This window comes from Bubalus kerabau, chromosome X (genome assembly GCF_029407905.1).
Source record: "Bubalus kerabau isolate K-KA32 ecotype Philippines breed swamp buffalo chromosome X, PCC_UOA_SB_1v2, whole genome shotgun sequence".
Taxonomy (NCBI): domain Eukaryota; kingdom Metazoa; phylum Chordata; class Mammalia; order Artiodactyla; family Bovidae; genus Bubalus; species Bubalus kerabau.
The window spans coordinates 108,130,727-108,153,239 of record NC_073647.1 but is presented as its reverse complement, the minus strand read 5'-3'; the positions used below and the strand labels follow the sequence as shown (position 1 = coordinate 108,153,239).

Below are 22,513 nucleotides of genomic sequence, written 5' to 3'. Positions count from 1 at the left end.
GTCCTGAATTCAGTGGTTTCTGTGTACTGGCAGACTCCTTGGTTTGTCTCAAGGCTGAAGTCAAGGGGAAATTCTCTCAGCACCAAGAACCTCTCTGTTCAGTCCTGAATGGATTTTCCCTCCAATTGCAGGGCTTGTGCCTATACTTGTGCCACTAAATGTATAAAGGTATATAGTTATACCACCTCCAGATTCTCATTGTTGAATATATTGTGCAGTGTTAAATACATTGCACCCTTAAAGCCATGTGTCCGTTTTAAAAATCTGAACGAAGGGCCAGCATGTACTTGAGGTAAATTTAATAAAATAAAAATGATCAGCACTTCTAGAAATCTATCTTGAATGAATAATCAGAGATACAGATGAGATTTAAATATGTGGATATCTTTATAGTAGTTTTATAATAAAAGAAAATGAAACTGGAGCCTATTATACAGAGTGAAGTAAGCCAGAAAGAAAAACACCAATACAGTATACTAACACATATATATGGAATTTAGAAAGATGGTAACAATAACCCTGTGTACGAGACAGCAAAAGAGACACTGATGTATAGAACAGTCTTATGGACTCTGTGAGAGAGGGAGAGGGTGGGAAGATTTGGGAGAATGGCATTGAAACATGTAAAATATCATGTATGAAACGAGTTGCCAGTCCAGGTTCGATGCACGATACTGGATGCTTGGGGCTGGTGCACTGGGACGACCCAGAGGGATGGAATGGGGAGGGAGGAGGGTTCAGGATGGGGAACACATGTATACCTGTGGCGGATTCATTTTGATATTTGGCAAAACTAATACAGTTATGTAAAGTTTAAAAATAAAATAAAATTAAAAAAAAAAGAAAATGAATAGTATGTTTCTTATATTATAGGAATATTTATATAAATTGATAAAACCATGAGGAACATGAAGTCATTTACAATCATGTTTTTGACAAGTATTTAATGAATGAAAGGGTCTTACAATGCTGAATGAAAAAAGCAAGATAGAATATTCTATATGTAGTATGAAAAAGAGAAAAAACTGAGATTTGAGATGCTAGGAAGAAAGAAGCCATAAACTTAACAGCAGTTATACGTGAATGGTGCCTGTCTCCTCTACCATCTAGATGAAGTAACCAAAAGCAGAGATTCTTTTACTTTATTTTAGAACCTAGCTAGCATCTGGGCCATGGTAGGTTACACTTAGCTTATTAAGTTTTTGTGAAATGAATAAATGAGCTTTTGTCACTTAATAATGATGCTTTTATCTTCTAGATACATGGTTCAATGGCCTGGCGGCCGAATCCTGCATCGCCATGAGCTAGACACCTTCCTGGCACAGGCAGTTTCTACTCAACTTTATGAACCAGATCAACTTCAAGAACTCAAGGTGATTTGAACTATCCTCATTTAAATTATTTTATGAGCTCATAGCTCTATTTTAGGTCTTTTTTTTCCTGCAGCTGGGGAGAAGAGCAAGTTCTGCAGGTAAATGTTTGATTTACTTTAGCCAAATATTTATGTCTATTAATAAACCCAACACTGCTTACATACCGATGGGTGAGAATGGGTAGAAAAAATGGTATTGTGTAAGACTGGTAAGTTGTGGCCCATAGATCACAGCAAGGTTTCCAACTCTTTCAAAAGATGCTACAGGGGACTTATCCTGGTGTTCCATTTGTCTTTGAGTAAATATCTACCCTCTCTCCCTGGTGGCTCAGTGGTAAAGAATTCACCTGCAGTGCAGGAGGTGCAGGGGACATAGGTTCAATCCTTGGGATGGGAAGTTCCTCTGGAGGAGGAAATGGCAACCCACTCCATTATCCTTACCTGGAGAATTCCATGGACAGAGGAGTCCATGGGCTACAGTCCATCAGGTCACAAAGAGACCGACACAACTGAGCACGCACACAATCCAATACTTGATTTACAATATTACATTAGGTTCAGGTGTTAGCACAGTGATTTGGTATTTTTGAAGATTATATTCCATTGTAGACTGTTATAAGATAATGGATATAATTCCCTGTGCTACCCTCCTTTTAAAAAATAATACTGAGTGTTAGAGGGAAGTCTAGACAAGCAAGAGGAAGCAAGAAAATCCAACATAATAACTGAAGGCAGTAGAATATAGTAGGTTAGAGAGTAGGCTCTGAAGCCAGGCTGCCTTGGCTTTGAATCTTAGCTCATTAGGTTGCTTAACCTCTATAGTTTCAGTTTCCTTACTTATAGTATTATGAGAATATTAAATAAAATAATCTATGCAAAACACTTACAAGAGTGGGTAGCATGTTCTAAATATACAGTATGCAATTAGGTATTAATGCAGGACACTCCTCTTGTGACTTAAGTAGCCATGGTCCTTTGAGACCCTAGTATAAACTAGAAGAAAATCAAGTCTAGTAAGACTTAAAAATCTTGATGTGAGATCAACTAAGGAAAAGATGAAAACAGTCTTAGACAAACAGTGTTGGTTCCTTTCTACAGTAAATGTGATATTGCTTGATACTAGAGCAGGTACTGACAACTCCACACCACACCTAGGAGGGGACCTGCAAGTACTATCCCTTTTCCTGTTAAAGCTATCTAACATGTCAACTTGAGATAACCACTGTGTGTACATTTTTATGATTTCTTCCAGCCTTTTGTCATGCATTTTCTACATGGTTGATATATTATGTATGTAATTATATATTATATTTTTAAACTTAGCATAGAACATAGTTTCTATGTCTTAAAATTTTATAGTAAATATCTTATTATATGGATGTATCATTTAATTATTCTTTTTTTTTGGCCATTTGGTTTCCAGTTTTCACTTACTATATGTAATAATTAACATCTTTATGTATTAGAGCCTTATTCACATCTCAACTTCCTTAGAATAGATTCCTAAAAGTAGAATTTCTGAATCAACAAATGTGACCATTTTAAGGTTCTTGATGCATATTGCTTAATTTTAGTGTACATTACTCATTAGTTTTATTTGAGTGTGCCATTTATTTCACCATATCCTCATCAGCATTGGACGTTCTTTTGGTCTTTTGTTTTGTTCTAATTTTTTTCTTATTTGACAGGCAGAAAAATTGGTATCTCAAGTGGGTATCTTTTTAAGATTTGAAAGTTGATTTTTTTTTTTTTTTTTGTAATGAGTATCTTCCAAACCATCTCAGGGATAGAAATGGATAGAGGCTGCTTATGTACTCAAATGTCTATATTGAAAAGTAACATGTTCTTATTTAACTGGAATAATCAGCAAAACAGGAATAAGAGCAAATGTAACCAATAACAGCAATTTCTTAATGGTAGTTTTTCCTCTGTGGTGGTTTCAGATTGAGAAACTGGATGCTCGAGGGATCCAGCTTGCTGCCCTCTTCATGAGCGGAGTTGATACAGCCCTGTTTGCCAATGATGCCTGTGGCCAGCCAGTTCCTTGGGAACATTGCTGCCCCTGGATTTACTTTGATGGCAAGCTGTTCCAGAGCAAGCTAATTAAAGCAGGCCGAGAGAGAGTATCCCTAGTTGAGCTCTGCGATGGCCAGGTACCAGCATGTTGGGTAGCTACTAAGATCAACTGTGATGTGCTATGAAAGTGAATGGCAGAAAAGGGTAAAGGAGCAGAGAGACTGGCGAAGGAGGTAGCAGAAGTGGGAGAATGTGTTTGACCTTAAACTAACTTGGTCAGGGATGCTCCCAAAGGCCCAGGGTCTATGTACATGTTCAAAATCATGTTGGCATAGTTTTGTAAGTTTTGGCCACAGCAATCAGAGCAGAAAAAGAAATAAAAGGAATCCGAATTGGAAAAGAAGAAGTAAAATTCTCACTGTTTGCAGATGACATGATCCTCTACATAGAAAACCCTGAAGACTCCATCAGAAAATTACTGCTACTGCTGCTAAGTCACTTCAGTCATGTCCGAGCTAATCAATGAATATAGCAAAGTTGCAGGATATAAAATCAACACAGAGAAATCCCTTGCATTCCTATACACTAAAAATGAGAAAATAGAGAAATTAAGGAAACAATTCCATTCACGATTGCAATGAAAAGAATAAAATACTTAGGAATATATCTACCTAAAGAAACAAAAGACCTATATATAGAAACTATAAAACACTGGTGAAAGAAATCAAAGAGGACACTAATAGATGGAGAAATATACCGTGTTCATGGATTGGAAGAATCAATATAGTGAAAATGAGTATACTACCCAAAGCAATCTATAGATTCAATGCAATCCCTATCAAGCTACCAACAGTATTTTTCAGAGAACTAGAACAAATAATTTCACAATTTGCATGGAAATGCAAAAAACCTCAAATAGCCAAAGCAATCTTGAGAAAGAAGAATGGAACTGGAGGAATCAACCTGCCTGACTTCAGGCTCTACTGCAAAGCCACAGTCATCAAGACAGTATGGTACTGGCACAAAGACAGAAATATAGATCAATGGAACAAAAAAGAAAGCCCAGAGATAAATCCACGCACCTATGGACACCTTATCTTTGACAAAGGAGGTAAGAATATACAATGGAGAAAAGACAGTCTCCTTAACAAGAGATGGGAAAACAACGTGCTAGGAAAACTGGTCAACCACTTGTAAAAGAATGAAACTAGAACACTTTCTAACACCATACACAAAAATAAACTCAAAATGGATTAAAGATCTAAACATAAGACCAGAAACTATAAAACTCCTAGAGGAGAACATAGGCAAAACACTCTCCGACATAAATCACATTAGGATCCTCTATGACCCACCTCCCAGAATATTGGAAATAGAAGCAAAAATAAACAAATGGGACCTAATTCAAATTAAAAGCTTCTGCACAACAAAGGAAACTATAAGCAAGGTGAAAAGACAGCCTTCAGAATGGGAGAAAATAATAGCAAATGAAGCAACTGACAAAAAATTAATCTCAAAAATATACAAGCAACTCTTACAGCTCAATTCCAGAAAAATAAATGACCCAATCAAAAAATGGGCCAAAGACCTAAATAGACATTTCTCCAAAGAAGACATACAGATGGCTAACAAACACATGAAAAGATGCTCAACATCACTCATTATCAGAGAAATGCAAATCAAAACCACTATGAGATACCATTTCACACCAGTCAGAATGGCTGCGATCCAAAAGTCTACAAGCAATAAATGCTGGAGAGGGTGTGGAGAAAAGGGAACCCTCTTACACTGTTGGTGGGAATGCAAACTAGTACAGCCACTATGGAGAACAGTGTGGAGATTCCTTTAAAAACTGGAAATAGAACTGCCATACGACCCAGCAATCCCACTGCTGGGCATACGCACCGAGGAAACCAGAATTGAAAGAGACACGTGTACCCCAATGTTCATCGCAGCACTGTTTGTAATAGCCAGGACATGGAAGCAACCTAGATGTCCATCAGCAGACGAATGGATAAAAAAGCAGTGGTACATATACACGATGGAGTATTACTCAGCCATTAAAAAGAATACATTTGAATCAGTTCTAATGAGGTGGATGAAGCTGGAGCCCATTATACAGAGTGAAGTAAGCCAGAAAGAAAAACACCAATACAGTATACTAATGCATATATATGGAATTTAGAAAGATGGTAATGATAACCCTGTATGTGAGACAGCAAAAGAGACACAGATGTAGAGAACAGTCTTTTGGACTCTGTGGGAGAGGGCGAGGGTGGGATGATTTGGGAGAATGGCACTGAAACATGTATATTATCATATGTGAAATGAATCACCAATCCAGGTTCGATGCATGATACAGGATGCTCAGGGCTGGTGCACTGGGATGACCCAGAGGGATGGTATGGGGAGGGAAGTAGGAGGAGGGTTCAGGATGGGAATACGTGTACACCCGTGGCGGATTCATGTTGATGTATGGCAAAACCAATACAATATTGTAAAGTAATTAGCCTCCAATTAAAATAAATAAATTTATATTAAAAAAAAACAAAATCATGTTGGGAAGAGTTTGTGTTTTTTTTTTTATAATGGGGCTTCAAGTTTTCATATTCCTTTTTTTGCCCTGAGTTATTTTTTCCCCATGAAATGAATGCTCAGATATATTATATGCCTTTCCCCTCATTCTTAGAATTTCATTTTACTTATTTACAAAAATTAAGTCATTTTTTCAAATGATATTTTTTGTAAAGGAACTATTTTATAAATAGAAGAGGGTATTAAAATAGATGACAGAGTAAAAGCAGGGGATATTTTTTGCAATAAAGCCTTGGGAAAGATGAAAGAAGGCAAGGGAAAGGAGCCCTTACTTTCTTCTTTGTCCATTTTTGGGGAATAAGCTGAGAGATTAGAGAAGAGAGCAGCAAACTACAGAAAGATTTTTTTAAATTTGAATTTTTATTCCAATAAAATTTTTTGAAACATGGCCACATTCATTCATTTACATATTGTCCATGACTGCTTTCATACTACAATGGCAGAGTCAGGTAGTTGTGACAGAAACAGTATGGCCCTTTTCAGAACAAGCTTGCTGACCTCTTGATTAGAGGCATGGACTTCTCCTGGATAGAGGTCATGATCTCTGATCCTGAGTATGAGGGAGAAGGTTAAAAGGGTTTGTATGTGTCAAGTTTTGTTCTCTCTTTACATAATTCTATTACCTCCCCCTTAAAAAATAACCTAGCCTATTGCTGGCTGTGTGATTGGGCATTACTAAATACTCGTTGTATTTGTCTTTCTTGACCTAATCATGATGCCTCATAAGCCCTTGGTCAGAACTAGTATGATGGTAGTTTGGCATCATGCAAAGAATGGGAGCTTTGTTGTCAGGCAGGCTTCCCTGAGTATGTTACCTTGAGCCATTTAACTCCAGGTAATGATTCCATTCATGGGAATAGACTTGTGAGTTTGTACATAGACCGCCCAATACTGTGCCTGAAACATAGGAGAAGTTTTAAAAATTGCAGCTGCTATTATTACTCTGTTCTTCATTTGAAGGCTGACCTGGCAACCAAAGTGGAGAAGATGAGACAGAGCATACTTGAAGGAGTCAACATGAACCATCCACCGCCTTCTCTGCTTCCATCACCTACCTTCGTGCCTCCCATGGTGCCCTCTCTCTACCCTGTTTCACTTTACCCCCGAGCCATGGGCCCAATGCCACCTCCCCCTCAAGGAAGGAGCCGGGGGTTTGCAGGTCAGTACCTAAGAATAAGGTGTTTGTCAGTGTCAATCTATTTCATAATAACCCATCCAGTAATTATTGGTTATTCATAATAACCCATCCAGTTATAAAATCAGCAGTTTCGTATATATCTTATCTCATTTACAGTCTGTGCTGTAGTGTGGTTTGAAGAGTAGCTTATTGAAATGGAGGGGTGTAGCCTGGAGAAGAAAGCCCACTGACTTCCCAGACTACTCTCCATGGAAGTTATTAGTCCCTAAGGTTTTGACTTATGAAGTAACTGATGTAGAAACCAAGAGTCACATTTTACTTTTGAGAACTGCAGTTCATGTGAACTGGGTCTTCATGGTTGCTGGTTAGCTCACTCATTCCCCATAGACAGGTGTACACAGGAACTTGCAAGAAGAGCAGTGGGAAGTCAGTAAATGCCTAGTGTCAGCAAACAACCATAGCTTGATATACCCATTTCCACTCTGAGAGTAGACCTAACACATTTCCAGAAGCATAGAGAGAAATAAGTCAGTCTGTACCCTCTAGGGGATTGCGTTTTAGTGAGGAAAGCAAATACATATGTACACATGTGGATCCACATATAAATATACTGGGTTAGCCAAAAAGTTCCTTCATTTTTAAAGTTAAAAGACACAGTTTTCATTTTCACCATGAACTTCATTGAACAAGTATTCATCATTTTGTTCCTTTACCTTCTGCCATTTTTCAGGCAACTTCATAATTGCATCTTCCCAAAACTTTTTTTTTTTTTTTGGCAAAGAATAGTTCCAGGTGTCTTTGATAGTCTTCCAAGGAATTGAAACTTCTTCCATTAGGAGAATTTTGTAAAGACTAAAATAAGTGGAAATCTGAAGGTGCAGTGTCTGGTAAATACGGTGAATGAATCAGAACTTTGCAGCCAAGCTGTAACAGTTGTTGCCTGATCATCAAAAAACATATAGCCTTGCACTATCCTGATGGAAGATTTTGCATTTTCTGTTGACTAATTCTGGATGCTTTTTATTGGGTGCTGCTTTCAGTTGATCTAATTGGGAGCAGTACTTGTTGGAATTAATCATTTGGTTTCCCAGAAGGAGTTCATAATAGAAGACACCCTTCCAATCCCACCATATACACAACGTCACCTTCTTCAGATGAAGACTGAACTTTGATGTGGTTGATGGTGGTTCATTTCACTTACTGCATGATCTCTTCCATTCCACATTATTGTCCAGTATCCACTTTTAATTATCCATCACAATGAAATGTTTTCATTATGTTTAAGTAGAGAATCATAAGCAGAATTATAGTCAAGAAGGTTTTCCCTTAACTTTTGTGGAAGCCCAACATCAAAGTGATGAACATAACCAAGCTGGTGCAAATGATTTTCAACATTTGATTTGAATATTTTGAGTATATCAGCTATCTCCCACATGGTGTAACATTGAATATTCTCAATGTCTCAGTTTGATCCCACTCAACTTCAACTGGTCTACCTGACTCTGGAGCATTGTCCAGTGAGAAATCTCTAGTACAAAATTTCTCAAACCACTTCTCATGTGTTCGATCAGTCATAGCATCTTCTCCATACACTGCACAAATCTTTTTTTTTTTTTTTTGCATTTCAGTAGTATTTTTACCTTTCTTTTTTAAATAAATACACACTGATAACCACCTGACCTGCCTCTTGAGAAACCTATATGCAGATCAGGAAGCAACAGTTAGAACTGGACATGGAACAACAGACTGGTTCCAAATAGGAAAAGGACTTTGTCAAGGCTATATATCGTCACCCTGCTTATTTAACTTATATGCAGAGTACATCATGAGAAACGCTGGGCTGGAAGAAGCACAAGCTGGAATCAAGATTGCTGGGAAAAATATCAGTAATCTCAGATATGCAGATAACACCACCCTTATGGCAGAAAGTGAAGAAAAACTAAAAAGCCTCTTGAGGAAAGTGAAAGAGGAGAGTGAAAATTTTGGCTTAAAGCTCAACATTCAGAAAACAAAGATCATGGCATCTGGTCCCATCACTTCATGGCAAATAGATGGGGAAATGGTGGAAACAGTGTCAGACTTTATTTTTTGGGGCTCCAAAATCACTGCAGATGGTGATTGCAGCCATGAAATTAAAAGATGCTTACTCCTTGGAAGGAAAGATATGACCAACCTAGACAGCATATTAAAAAGCAGAGACATTACTTTGCCAACAAAGGTCCGTCTAGTCAAGGGTATGGTTTTTCCAGTGGTCATGTATGGATGTGAGAGTTGGACTCTGAAGAAGGCTGAGCGCCGAAGAATTGATGCTTTTGAAGTGTGGTGTTGGAGAAGACTCTTGAGAGTCCCTTGGACTGCAAGGAGGTCCAGCCAGTCTATCCTAAAGGAGATCAGTCCTGGGTGTTCATTGGAAGGACTGACGCTAAAGCTGAAACTTCAATACTTTGGCCACCTCATGGGAAGATTTGACTCATTGGAAAAGACCCTGATGCTGCGAAGGATTGGGGACAGGAGGAGGGGATGACAGAGGATGAGATGGCTGGATGGCATCACCAACTCAATGGATGTGAGTTTGAGTAGACTCTGGGAGTTGGTGATGGACAGGGAGGCCTGGCATGCTGCAATTCATGGGGTCGCAAAGAGTTGGACACGACTGAGTGATTGAACTGAACTGAACTGAAGCACTACTAGAGCCATCTTACAAAAAAAAAAAAAAAAAAACAAAACACCTTTTGACCAACACAGTATATATACACACATGTATGAATAAATTATGGTGATATCTGGACTGTGGCTTAATGACAAACAAACACTCTTGCTTAGGTAGGTCAGGTACTGATCCTGATAATTCAAACAACCTTTGTCCCTGGTGAAACAGTATTTTAATGGGGACATTTTAACATGAAATGTCAAGATTCTGTGATGTGGTGAGAGTGGTATGGTTGAAGTGTATGCTGTGTATTGCTTATCACTTTAAAAAGAGTAAAGCTTGGAAGTTGAAATTTGTCTTAAATTTAGGGTCCCAAAATTCAGCATGGATGTTTTAGTTCAAGGATGTGCCTAGGTGAGCAGTGTAAATGTCTGCTCAGTTCACTTAGGTAATGATTAGGTCTCACAAACCAGGGAGCCAACCCTTCATTCCATCATTTGAAGATGTTTTTACAGATGCCTGCTCTCATTCTTTACATGCTGATTTTATTGTGTCTCAGAAGATAGCTTTAATTAAGGCCAAGTTCTCAGAAGGTCCTCACCATTGTCCCAGCTCCCAGTGATAAAACCTAGTCTCCAGTTACTAGTGACTCATGAGGAGCCTCCTGCCTTCTTAAAGGCCACAATAGGATCCCCAAATGCAAGTCTTTCTTGCCCTCTTAGGATTGGCTAGTCACCTAGTTCCTTAGACTCCCATTTTTATATAAATGAGGGGCTCTTTGCTAACAACCTGCTAAGTGAGTGAAGAGTTATTAATATTTGGGTTTTTCCATAAAATAAAGTTAAAGGCTTACTAGCATTCCCTATCTTATGAAAGCTTTCTTTTGTGCCAAATTTCAGACCTAAGCTGTGCTTGTGAGCTCGCACACAGAGTTGGAATTTCCTGTTTTAAGATGATATCATGCTATCTTGTCTTTAATTGGTTCTGGTTTTAAACTGTTACTGTTCTTACTTTATAATCATAAATCACTGTTAGTTTGTTGTTGTTTAGTCACTAAGTTGTGTCAGCTCTTTGAGACCCCATAAATTGCAGCACACCAGGCTTCCCTGTCCTTCACTGTCCCCCAGAGTTTGCTCAGACTCATGCCCATTGAGTCAGTGATGCCATCCAACCATCTCATTCTGTCTCCCCTTCTTCTGCCCTCAATCTTTCCCAGCATCAGGGTCTTTTCCAATGAGTTGGCTGTTCGCATCAGGTGGCCAAAGTATTGGAGCTTCAGCATCAGTCTTTCCAATGAATATTCAGGACTGATGTCCTTTAGAATTGACTGGTTTGATCTCCTTGCTGTCCAAGAGACCCTCAAAAGTCTTCTCCAGCACAATTCGAAAGCATCAATTCTTCATTAAACTGTTAGTTTAGTTTCATTATTTTTTGTTGTTTGGTTGTTTGACTAATCCTCCAGTGTGTAGTGACATGCATTTGAATCAAAAGTAGTTTTGGCCAGTTACATGAGGATGTATAAATTCATGTATCAGTTCAGTTCAGTTCAGTTCAGTTCAGTTGGTCAGTCGTGTACAACTCTTTGCCACCCCATGGACCTGCAGCATGCCAGGCCTCTCTGTAAATCACCAACTCCCAGAGTTGGTGACTCAAACTCATGTCCATTGTGTCAGTGATGCCATCCAACCATCTCATCCTCTGTCGTCCCCTTCTCCTCCTGCCCCCAATCCCTCCCAGCATCAGGGTCTTTTCCAATGAGTCAAATCTTCCATGAGGTGGCCAAAGTATCGGAGTTTCAGCTTTAGCATCATTCCTTCCAAAGAACACCCAGGGCTGATCTCCTTTAGAATGGACTGGTTGGATCTCCTTGCAATCCAAGGGACTCTCAAGAGTCTTCTCCAACACCACAGTTCAAAAGCATCAATTCTTCGGCACTCAGCTTTCTTTATAGTCCAGCTCTCACATCCATACATGACTACTGGAAAAACCATAGCTTTGACTAGATGGACCTTTGTTGGCAAACCAACGTCTCTGCTTTTTAATATCCTGTCTAGGTTGGTCATAACTTTTCTCCCAAGGAGTAAGCATCTTTGAATTTCATGGCTTCAGTCACCATGTACAGTGATTTTGGAGCCCAAAAAAATAAAGTATGCCACTGTTTCCACTGTTTCTCCATCTATTTGCCATGAAGTGATGGGACCAGATGCCATGGTCTTAGTTTTCTGAATGCTGAGCTTTAAGCCAACTTTTTCACTCTCCTCTTTCACTTTCGTCAAGAGGCTCTTTAGTTCTTCTTCACTTTCTGCCATAAGGGTGGTGTCATCTGCATATCTGAGGTTATTGATATTTCTCCCAGAAATACATGAATACATGTGTACATGAAATAAATTCATTTCCTGCTTTAAAAGGTAGTTTGGGCCTATAATTTTCCAATAGCTAGATCTTAAGACCTCATTCTCTCTCCACAAATATTGAATGCCTACTGTGTATAGGTTCTGTAGTTGAAAAATGAATTTGGCCCACCCCACTTGCTAAAGTGGATGTATGTAGATTTTCAACCCCTTCTTCTGAAATTTGCTTCCACCATGACCCTTTGTTGTTATCACAGTCTTTTTATCATAGAGAAATGGAAAAATACATAGAGTAGGTGGGCTGTGGATCTTTTATTCCACCTGTTATCCTACCTTGCACTTGCCATTCACTGCTGCCATTGTTCCTCTCTTTCTAGGGCTCCATCCAATCCCACCCCAAGGAGGAAAACTGGAGATTGCTGGGATGGTTGTGGGCCAGTGGGCTGGCAGCAGATCCTCCAGGGGGCGAGGCTCCTTTGGCATGCAAGTGGTTTCTGTCGGTGGGCCAGGAAAGGGGTATGTATTTGAATAGGTTGGTATAAGCTTGTATCAATCAAGGTGCTCTTGGGAAAATGCCCAGCTATTGAACCCTTTTATTAAGGTAAGAGGCATGAACTAACTGCATTTTTAAAGCCAGTTTTCAGTTGAGTTCAGTAAACATATAATAAATGCCCTGCCTTGAAACAGTCTTTCCCCTAGAGGAGGACTTGGGACACGGGACAATTCAGTATAACATAGAAGTGACAGATACAGGTTTACACTGGTAACACAGAGGAGAGGCATCTAACCTAAGAGGGTCAAACTTGCTAGTGGAGGTGAGTAGTTAATTAAGTGAAAATGGAGGTATGGGCTTTATGTGTTCCTCATGATCACTTTCCACCCCCCCCCAACTTTCTCAAGGCATGGAAAAGAACAGACTGGTAGAGGAGCCAAAGGACACAAAAAAGGAAATAAACAAGTAAGTACCTTTTTGAGATAATCTACCTCTTCTGTGTTTTTTTGTTGTTGTTGTTTGCAAGAGATCAGATCAGGCATGGAAACCTGGGAGCTTTCGTAGCTTCTCCCAGCATTTGATTTCATCTGCCTACTCTCTAGCAGTCTTTTGAGGGTTAACCTGCCCAGGCTGTTCCCACAGGGCTGCAGAGTGTTATCCTTTTCCCTGAGTGAGATCACAAAATAGAAACCTGGTACTGTGTCCTAAAGACCTGCACTTAGCAAAGCATTACTACATGAACCATAAAGAGGCCAAAGTGAAATTAACAGTGGGATTCCAACAGCACACCTCAGTTTCTGTGGTGCTACCAGAGATGCTTAGAAAATTGGACTTTTGCCTTTGCTAATGATGGGAGAGGAGGAGGCACTGCCATTCTGCTTATTCTTGATGGTTCAGAATGGTCTGAGACTCACTGGTCTTCAAATTCACTGGTCCCCCATCCCCCTGTAGAGATCCAAAATCTTGTACTGGCTTCAGACTGCTGGGCTCCTCATAGCATAGTAACTATCATGTCTTAAGTGCCTGCATTCTCCAAAGGCCTCTATTGACATTTTACATGTGGTTTCTAATCCTCACAAAGGTCGTTGATGAGACCATACTGCAAGGCCATTTTATCATCAGTCCTCAATTCCAGCTCAGCTCTCATGTATATAGCCAGCCCTCATTGCATCCATGTTACTCCCATTTTCTAATGTTTTCGCAAGGAATACAAATTTGCTTTAATGTTATTTTGAGTCCAATATGAAACTACAGTGATAAGTCCCCTACACAACGTATTTTGTAATATACTCCAAAGCCAGAAAACAATGACTTTGGGTTTTTCCAAAGCTTCTCAGCTTTTTCCAGAAACTGCTCAGTAAGGGAAAAGGGATTGCACTGTGCAGGAAAAGATCACTCGGGTTGTCTCCCATAAGGTAGTACCCTATAAGATAGCCCTTTCATAAGGTTGGAGAAGGGAATGGCAACCCAATCCAGTATTCTTGCCTAGAAAATCCCATGGACAGAGGAGCCTGGTGGGCTACAGTCCATAGGGTCACAAAGAGTCGAACACGACTGAGCACACATACACATACACATACACATACACATACACATACACATACACATACACAAGGTAGTACAGCCTTGATGAATTCACCATGATTCAGGGACTGATCAGTAGGCATACAGCCTAAAAAACTTGATATCTTTGGTGCAATCATAGTGGATCCATCTTTCAGTGGTTGGCTCACATTAACCAACATCACAGAAATAGCTTTGTGGATATGGCTAAAGGAGTGGGGGAGGGGACGAGAAGGGAGAAGGTGAAAGGTAAAGTACTAATTTACAGTGGAAAGAAATAATTATCACAATATATTGTATACTTTTTCCTAGTCACTCTTATAAATACATGTATTTATTATTCCCATTTTAAACAGGAGAAAACTGAGGCTCAGAAGAATGAAGCATCTTGACCATCAAGTTAGTATTAGAATTGGCATTCTAGCTTGAGCTGACTGATTCCAAAGCCCTGTACTGTGCTAATTCTGATACAGTATAACTGTAATTATTAGACAAGATTCATACCTAGGCCTGCCTGACTCTTATATGCATGCTCTTAACCATGTCTAATCAGAGCTTTCTTTCTCTAAGAGCAAGCTGCCAAGGAGGCCATGGTATCAGAAGTTTGCCTGAGGGTGTGGAATCAGAACAGTAATATTAGCTACCAATTATTGAATTCTTACAGCATGCCAGACGCCACCATGCTTTACATGGTGTGTGTCATTGAATCCTTATATGAACCTGTGATATAGATATTATTCTCTCTGGTTTATGGATACCTAGTTTATGGATATTCTCTCTGGTTTATTTGATATCTAGTTAATATATACTATTCAGTTCAGTCACTCAGTCATGTCAGACTCTGCAACCCCATGGACTGCAGCATGCCAGACTTCCTTGTGCATTACCAACTCCTGGAGCTTGCTCAAACTCATGTCCATCGAGTCAGTGATACCATCCAACCATCTCATCCTCTGTCATATACTATTATTCTCTTCTAGATGGGGAAACTAGGGGGAAAAAAGGAATGATAGATGATCTTAAATTCCTCTTAGCTAAGATTTCTGGGGGTACTATTACCTACTTTAGAGGTAGCCTGGCCAAGGAAATCCTTACATTGACTTTGTTTGTAGCTAAGGCATCTTCCCATCTGAGATAATTAATTGTTCCAGTTTATTAAATATTCCATTACAGTCCTATCTTCATGAGATTATTTCTAGGTCAGTGGAGTTTTGTGTATTCTCAAATTCTTCAGTCCAGTATTTATTACGTTTTTATTTCTTTGTTGACTCACATGGCTAATTCCTTCCAATACTAGTTTCATCTTATTTCCAGGTTCTTGAGAAGAACTTCACAGTAACCTCTATGTTGTATAGGTATTGGAGACAAATGATCTAGCATTGAATCTGGTAGTGCCACTTACCAGTTTTGTAACTTTGGGCAAGTTACTTACCCTCTCTGTGCCCTAGTTCCCTCATCTATAAAAATGAAAGAATTGGTATCTACCTCAGAATTATTCCGAGTGTTAAATGAGATAATATAGTGAAGTATTTAACATAGAACCTGGTACATGGGAAGTGCTCAATAAATATTGGTAGTTATTATCTATAATGACCACATATTCAATGGGCATTAGATTTCCATTGTGTATGGTGTCAGTGGAAAGAACAATGTCTTTGGAATAAAACAGACTTGGATGCAAATCTGGGTATGCCAATGACCTTGAGCAAGTCATTTCACTTTTTTGAGCCTCATTTGTCTTTCTTATCTGTGAAACCAACATCAGAATACCTGGCATGTCCAACCACTTAATAATCAGAAACTCCTATTATTCCTAATAATACTCATTGGGAGCCAGTACTGCAGTTCAAGGTCATGCAGTTCATGGCATTAGCATTTCAGGGGCAGTTACCATTGCTGAAATTAAAACCAAGTGATTGTTTTTAGTTATGAAAGATTCTGTGAAATATTGCACATAGATCTTATCGTTTATTTTCTTTTCCTTTCATTTACAAACCCAGCTGTCAGTATTGGATGGCTGCATGGAAGTTAAGAGAATAAACTTTAGAGGCTGACTGACCTGGAGTGGAATCCTGGCCCCACTACTTTCTACTTGTATCTCCTTAAGCAAGTTACTTTAATCTTTTTGAGCCTCAGCTTCCTCATCTGTAAATGGGATGTCATAATATCTACCATTTAAGGTGCCTTTTGGCATTTGAAAAAATACATTGCAAACTTGGTAAATAGTAGCTGGGCCATTATTGTGTTGTTGTCATTGCCATTAGATTCGAGTTAGATCCTTTTGTTGTCACCCTAAGTTCTCCAGACAGTGTCAGAGTGTACTAGGTGCTAACAAGCTTTGGGCTTTCTGGTGTTTTTTAAGAGCTGAAGCAGTTTCCACAGGCTAGCTTATAAACATGCTTGGGAAGGATCAGCTAGTTTTGGGATTACCATTCCTACTGACTATCTCTGTTTTTGACAGAGCTCTTCAGATGGAGTTTCTAAATCCCTGGAGCCTCAACAAGGTCGGTCTAGCTCACAGGTAGATGGAAACAGTGGCACATTGATCAAGGAAGAGAAGAATGATCATCTTCCAGCTCCATCACAGTGTGCCTTATCCAGAGACAACAGTGTGTGTAATAACGGTAACCGGTACTTCCCTGGGAAGAATGGCGAGAAGAACCACTTACAAGAGCAAAAGCTAGGAACTGTGACACAACAGAAAGAGGAGTAACAAGCAAGAAGATGGCATCAGCAGATCAGGAAGAGGGGAAAACCTATACTTCTCTGATTGTAGGCCTAAGTTAGAGGAGGACATGAAATGCTTATCCTAGTTTTGTTCAGGATTTTGATGGGGGTGTTCTTTGGTATCCATCTTTTCCCCTTCCCTGTCTTTTTCTGGGCTTACAGACTCAGCAGTCTGTTTATAGAGAAGCTCTGATCAAATATGAATGACAAGAAATTGAATATATAGTGCCAATATTGTCTTTACCTCCCCTGGGAGGCTATTAAGGCACAGACTATTGGGTATCATCACGTAAGGACCTACAGAAAAGGTCTAACTTTGGTTTTCTGAGTCTTTATTATGATGTTCATTTACAAAACCCATGGGATGGTGGATACAGCTACCTATGGCTTCCTAACTTGGTTTTTTCTTTATGAACTGGTAGGGCCTTCATATATAATCAGTATCCACATCCTTCTAACTCTTTTCCCCACTCACCTATGCCAGGGATTTGTACTACCGCCTCTAGCTCTGGCCTGACAATCAGATAGGTAGATGTTTTCAGGGAAGTGAGGTAGTATTGGTTATTTTTTTTTATTCTTTTTTTAATTTTATACACTTAAAATAACTACCAATGGCCTTTGTACTGGGGGATTCAAGTGAGTCGAAAAAGTACTGGGCAGATTTTTCCTGCCTCTGAACTAAAGCATTATTTGTAAAATAGAAGATGTGGTGCAGTTCACCCACTCCCTGCAAGGGTGGGAATCGATGTAATTAAATGATGTTCTAAAGGGAACTCAAAAGACTGTGTGCGTGCGTGCGTGTGTGTGTGTGTGTGTCTGTCTGTATTCGGATGTTTGGGTGTATGTATATATGAATGTGTGTATCTATATGCATACACATACCCTTTATATAAAGAGACAGATCTATTTATCTATATATATTTTATATATATATATATAAATATATGTGTATGTATGTATATATAAATATATATATGTTGTGTGTATATATATATATATATATATATATATATGCACACACATACATACATGATGATGTCCCAGAAGATTTACTGAATTTCCCAGAAATGCTTCCACTGCTATGGAGTGGTGGGTTTCAGAAGACCACATTTTAGAAATCCTTACTAAGTCATAGCCCATCACAATTACAAGAAGATGGGCTTCTCTAAGCAGACAAAAAGTACTTTCCAGAGATTGCCTGTTCAGAACAACAAACAGTTGGATTGTTACAAGCTTAATCTTGATCAGAGTCCTCACATCCCCTATGGTAAAAACAGGAGATTGGAGTAGGATTGGGAAGAGTTGGGCATTTTCTTATGAAGGAGCAGCCTGGTTGGGAGAGAAAAGGGGGGTGGAAGGTAATTACCAGGGCTTGCAGCCAGTTTGGGGAAATCTTATCTGAAACTCTAGCATCAAACTGGCCTTAGGCTAGAATTGATTGCCATGAATCCCTGAAGGACAGTGGGTAGGGAAGTGTGAGGAAATCGACAATTTGATTTTATATGCCTAGATTGTTTCATTTATTCATTGACATTTTGACTACTGGATCTTTTCATTTGCTTTGCAAGGAAGACTTTAGAGGACTCTGGCCTGGGCCAACAGGGGTGTTCTATGAAAGGTTCCCGGCCCCCAGGTAAGATCAGAATCTGCCCAGGACAAAGAGTCTGTTACTCTTTGCCAGAATACTCTTGAGACAACCCTGCACTTCCAGTTTCCCTCCTCAGCAGCCTAAGTATAAGGGATGGGAACATGACTTGCAACAGATTAGCATGTGTATTCATTCAGGAATTGAGGCTTCTAGCCTCATACACCTCCTTTTGGGCTTTGTAATATTCTTGCCCAAGAAGTACCATTTCTACAGGAACACAACTGACTAGACTTCTAGCAGGGTCCTCTCTCTTTTTGAAAAACCTCATGCGCCTTAACCCAGAGCAGGTCCTTGGTGACATTTTTCCAGACAACCAGAAAGGTGTTTGCTTACTGCCCACTTACAGTAAGTGTATCATCATGAAAGATTAAAGATGTCTCAAACTGTTTTATCCTAGTCTGGCCCAGTTTAAGGGAACCCACAGTTTGCAGAGGTGGGGAGGTCTAGAATGCCTCTTCCCCTACCCAGACACTTCTTACATAAGCCAGAGCAGGATGACAAGAATGCATACCCAGGCAAATGCAACCAGTGATAAAGTGTACAAAAGCTTCCTCTATGGAATTGGCTCCCCTAGTTTTCCCCGCTCTTCTCCTAGCCTGCCCAGCCTTTCACAACATCTTGATGGTTAGGACTTCTATTTCCAGCAAGAGAAGGATTTAATAGCGAACTTACATGACTTGGAAATTTCTTTCTGGAACCACAGAGGGAGGAATCCTTTGGAGCTCTAAAGGTAACCAGAATCACCGAGCTGTGTTAACTAGCTAGCTAGCTCCATTTTCTATTAGGAACTACTTGGAGTTATATGGAAAGGTATTTTCTTCAGTTGCTGTTTCTGTGAATCTTGAATCTATTTGATATGATCAAATGACAGTATTGTTAACTCTCACAGCATTAAGAAGATATATTATTTTGTAGGCATTCACTGTGAGAAGTAAAACTGCTATTTGACAGGGATGAGTCCAGTTTGCCAAAAGGCTTGCTTTTCTCCCTTCCACACACCTCCACTTTCTCCTAGCCTGGCCCAGGATGAAACAAGTGACTCACTTCCAACTTTGATTTTTATTTAGATTCAGAATTTTGGGTTTGTAAGGTTACAAGAAAGAACTATAAAGGGCCATAGTCCTATATTTTATCTGCCAAGACATATAATTTAGAAGTCAGAAAGACTAAGGTTTATCACTGGAAGATTAACTTTTTCTAGTTTCAAGATCAACTTTTTCTAATTTCTTTCAAATAAGGGAACTGAGTCTGCTCTTTGTTGTGAGTACCACTTGAAGAGACTGTCATCCTTCATTTAAGGTTCAATTTCTGACTATAATGTGGCCTTTCTTGAACAAAGTCATACATCATTTAGGAACCCCCAGGAATGACCCCTTTACTTTGTAGGGCCATAAGCAAAAGCACCCTGGATATATACAGCCACAGATCCTCAAGGACTTGCAGTTCTTGATTTCTGCTGGTGTATCTTGGGGTCAGCCTATAACTCCCACCCTTATTCAGTGGCCAGTCTAGTCTGGACCAGGCCTGATAAAACTTCTGCTCACTTGTACCATTTTCATTCTAGCCAGTAGGACTTTGGGTAGATTTTAAAACCCAAGAAATGGCACTTGCTTTGGCTAGTGACATTTGATTTTTGTCTGCATCTTGATTTCCTGGCATCGTTGGCCAAGTCACATTAACTTGTTTTAATCACTGAGAAAAACAGTCATGTAAGGCATTAGAGATGGTGGTTAAGAAGGGGCTTGGGGAAAGAACGTTTATGTAGGGTAGAAACAATGTGGAAGTAACTGCTTGGCTATAGAGATCCAGTCCACTGGAACCTTAGAAGGCTTCTGTAAGCATGTCAGTGCTACCCTTTCAGCCTTTAAGACTCCCCACCCCACATTGAAATGACAGTACAAGTAGACCACAGTTTAAGTAGTTAGTTAATTCTACTAAGGTTTAATCATTTTACTTGTTCAGTTCCTAATGCATATTTCCCAAATATGCTTGGGGTTTCGGGGGGTAAGTTCTCACTATTCCATTGTGTGTCACCCTATATTTTTCTCCCTCTTGTGACTTTGGCACCTTCTTTTATTTGACTTTCCATTTTCTTTTCCCTTAGCTTATTACTATAGTCTGCTGGTGCAGGTAGAGCTCAGTGTACCTATTTCCCTATTACTGCTAATTATCTTCAGGATTGTCAGAGGTTATTTTGCTGTTCTAAGAAAAGAACTTCATATTTTTTTTACAAAACATTTTTTCCAAGGTAAAAGCAAAATAAAATACCCCCTGTGCTAGGGTGCCCACTGCAGCTTTTGACATTGCCCTTGTACTTTTTTATAGATGCTCTCTTTGTCCGTGTTGGTAGTAACTGATGACTAGTGGATTTTCATGTAAATGAAACAAATTACATATTTCAGTTTTTATTAATTGTTCATAACCCCGCCAAAGCTGATGAATTCATTTTAGTTACTTCCCAGAAGATACTTCCTCATCCACCTTTTATTTTATTCTATTCTATTTCTAGAATAACATACTAGGTAAAGAAACTTTAACTACAAGGATTCATTGATTTTTAGTGCTCCCTGATAAATGATGTTATTGACAAAAGTAAAATCTTTCATTGTTTTTTCCTGTGTTAATCTCTCTTTTCCTGTGCTCTTGACAGTGTGTTTAGTGGATGGATAATATGTATTTCTCTTCCAAATTCCCTGCCTTTTTGGCCCACCTCACCACAAAAGCTCCATAGTTTATTAATGTAAGTTTGAATGGATGCTTCTTAGGGGAAACTGCAGGAGTTAAGGAAAGTGTTTCAGAAAGGAATGAAAATGTCTCAGGAGTTGTTCTGTGATGGAAATTGGTCTGGTGTTCTGTTAATGCTGATGGAAAGAAACTTACAGTGCTTAATAAAAGTCTATTCTTTCAGTTAAAAAATGTGAAATAATTTTGGGTGTGTGAAGTTTAATTTCTTTTCCCATTTCTGGATTTTTTTCTGTAAATGGAGGATATACTTGTCTCAATTTAAAAGTGTTACACAGAGACTTAGAAGCCTGTTTGTAGTTGAACATTAGGGCAAGGGAGCCAGTACAAGAATCATTAAAAGGAAGGGCATATATTTTAATATAAATTTATTTATTTTAATTGGAGGTTAATTACTTTACAATATTGTATTGGTTTTGCCATACATCAACATGAATCTGCCACGGGTGTATACATGTTCCCCATCCTGAACCCCCCTCCCACCTCCCTCCCTGTACCATCCCTCTGGGTCATATTTAGCTTCCTGCTGAACTTCTTTATTTGGATGTTCTAAAGGCACCTTTGACTTCACATTTCCCAAACTAAACCTATCTTCTCTTCCAAAGCCTGCTTCTCTCCATGAGTGACACTACCTTCTACTCAATTGTCTATGCCACAAACCAACCTGGGAGTTATCCTTGATGCATGCCTTTCCCTCATTTCTCAAGTCCAGTTTATGACAAGATCTGTTGGTAACACTCAACCATCTTTCTTTTTCTCACATCTGTCTCTTTTATCTCCCTACTTGCTGTGGTTTAGTTCAGGCCTCCTTATGTCTCACCTGAATTGTTGTAGTTGCCCCTCTGCCTTATTCCTAACCAGGCAACTGTGAGCAAATTTTATGTCTATGTGTATGTACCTTTTCCCATTGAAAGGGTGTGTACCTTTTTCCATTGCTTAAAGAAAAGAAGTTAAGAACCACTGCTTTAATCCATCATGCTTATCAGCTTCCAGAGGAATCTGTCCTGACATGCTACATGCCTGCTTCCATGGTGCCTTCATGATCTGGCAGCCTTATTTCCTGCTACCCCAACTTACTCTAGCTACACTAAAGCGCATCCTACACATTACACTGTTAATATCCATTTCTTCTCATTTGCTTATATCATTTCCTAGAATCCCTCTCTCTCCTTGTCTCTGGTGCAGTGTCAGCTTTTCCCTCCAGATTCAGCTCATGTC

The 22,513-nt window shown here is 39.3% G+C and overlaps 1 protein-coding gene across 5 annotated transcripts in view; it reads left to right on the top strand.

The window, feature by feature from the left end:
- Positions 1 to 21,479, top strand: part of FAM120C (family with sequence similarity 120 member C) — a 133,083-nt gene extending 111,604 nt beyond the window's left edge. For 2 of the 5 annotated variants that reach the window (XM_055565768.1, XM_055565767.1), the window contains exons 11-16: positions 1,259 to 1,373; positions 3,316 to 3,525; positions 6,944 to 7,142; positions 12,500 to 12,638; positions 13,023 to 13,080; positions 16,640 to 21,479. In XM_055565768.1, coding sequence (XP_055421743.1) covers positions 1,259 to 1,373; positions 3,316 to 3,525; positions 6,944 to 7,142; positions 12,500 to 12,638; positions 13,023 to 13,080; positions 16,640 to 16,891 — 973 coding nt within the window. In that variant the 3' untranslated portion in view covers positions 16,892 to 21,479. Of the gene's footprint in view, positions 1 to 1,258; positions 1,374 to 3,315; positions 3,526 to 6,943; positions 7,143 to 12,499; positions 12,639 to 13,022; positions 13,081 to 14,534; positions 14,578 to 16,639 lie in introns of all 5 variants that reach the window. The other 3 variants (XM_055565770.1, XM_055565769.1, XM_055565773.1) reach the window with 3 other exon arrangements.
- The last annotated feature ends 1,034 nt before the right edge of the window (positions 21,480 to 22,513 follow it).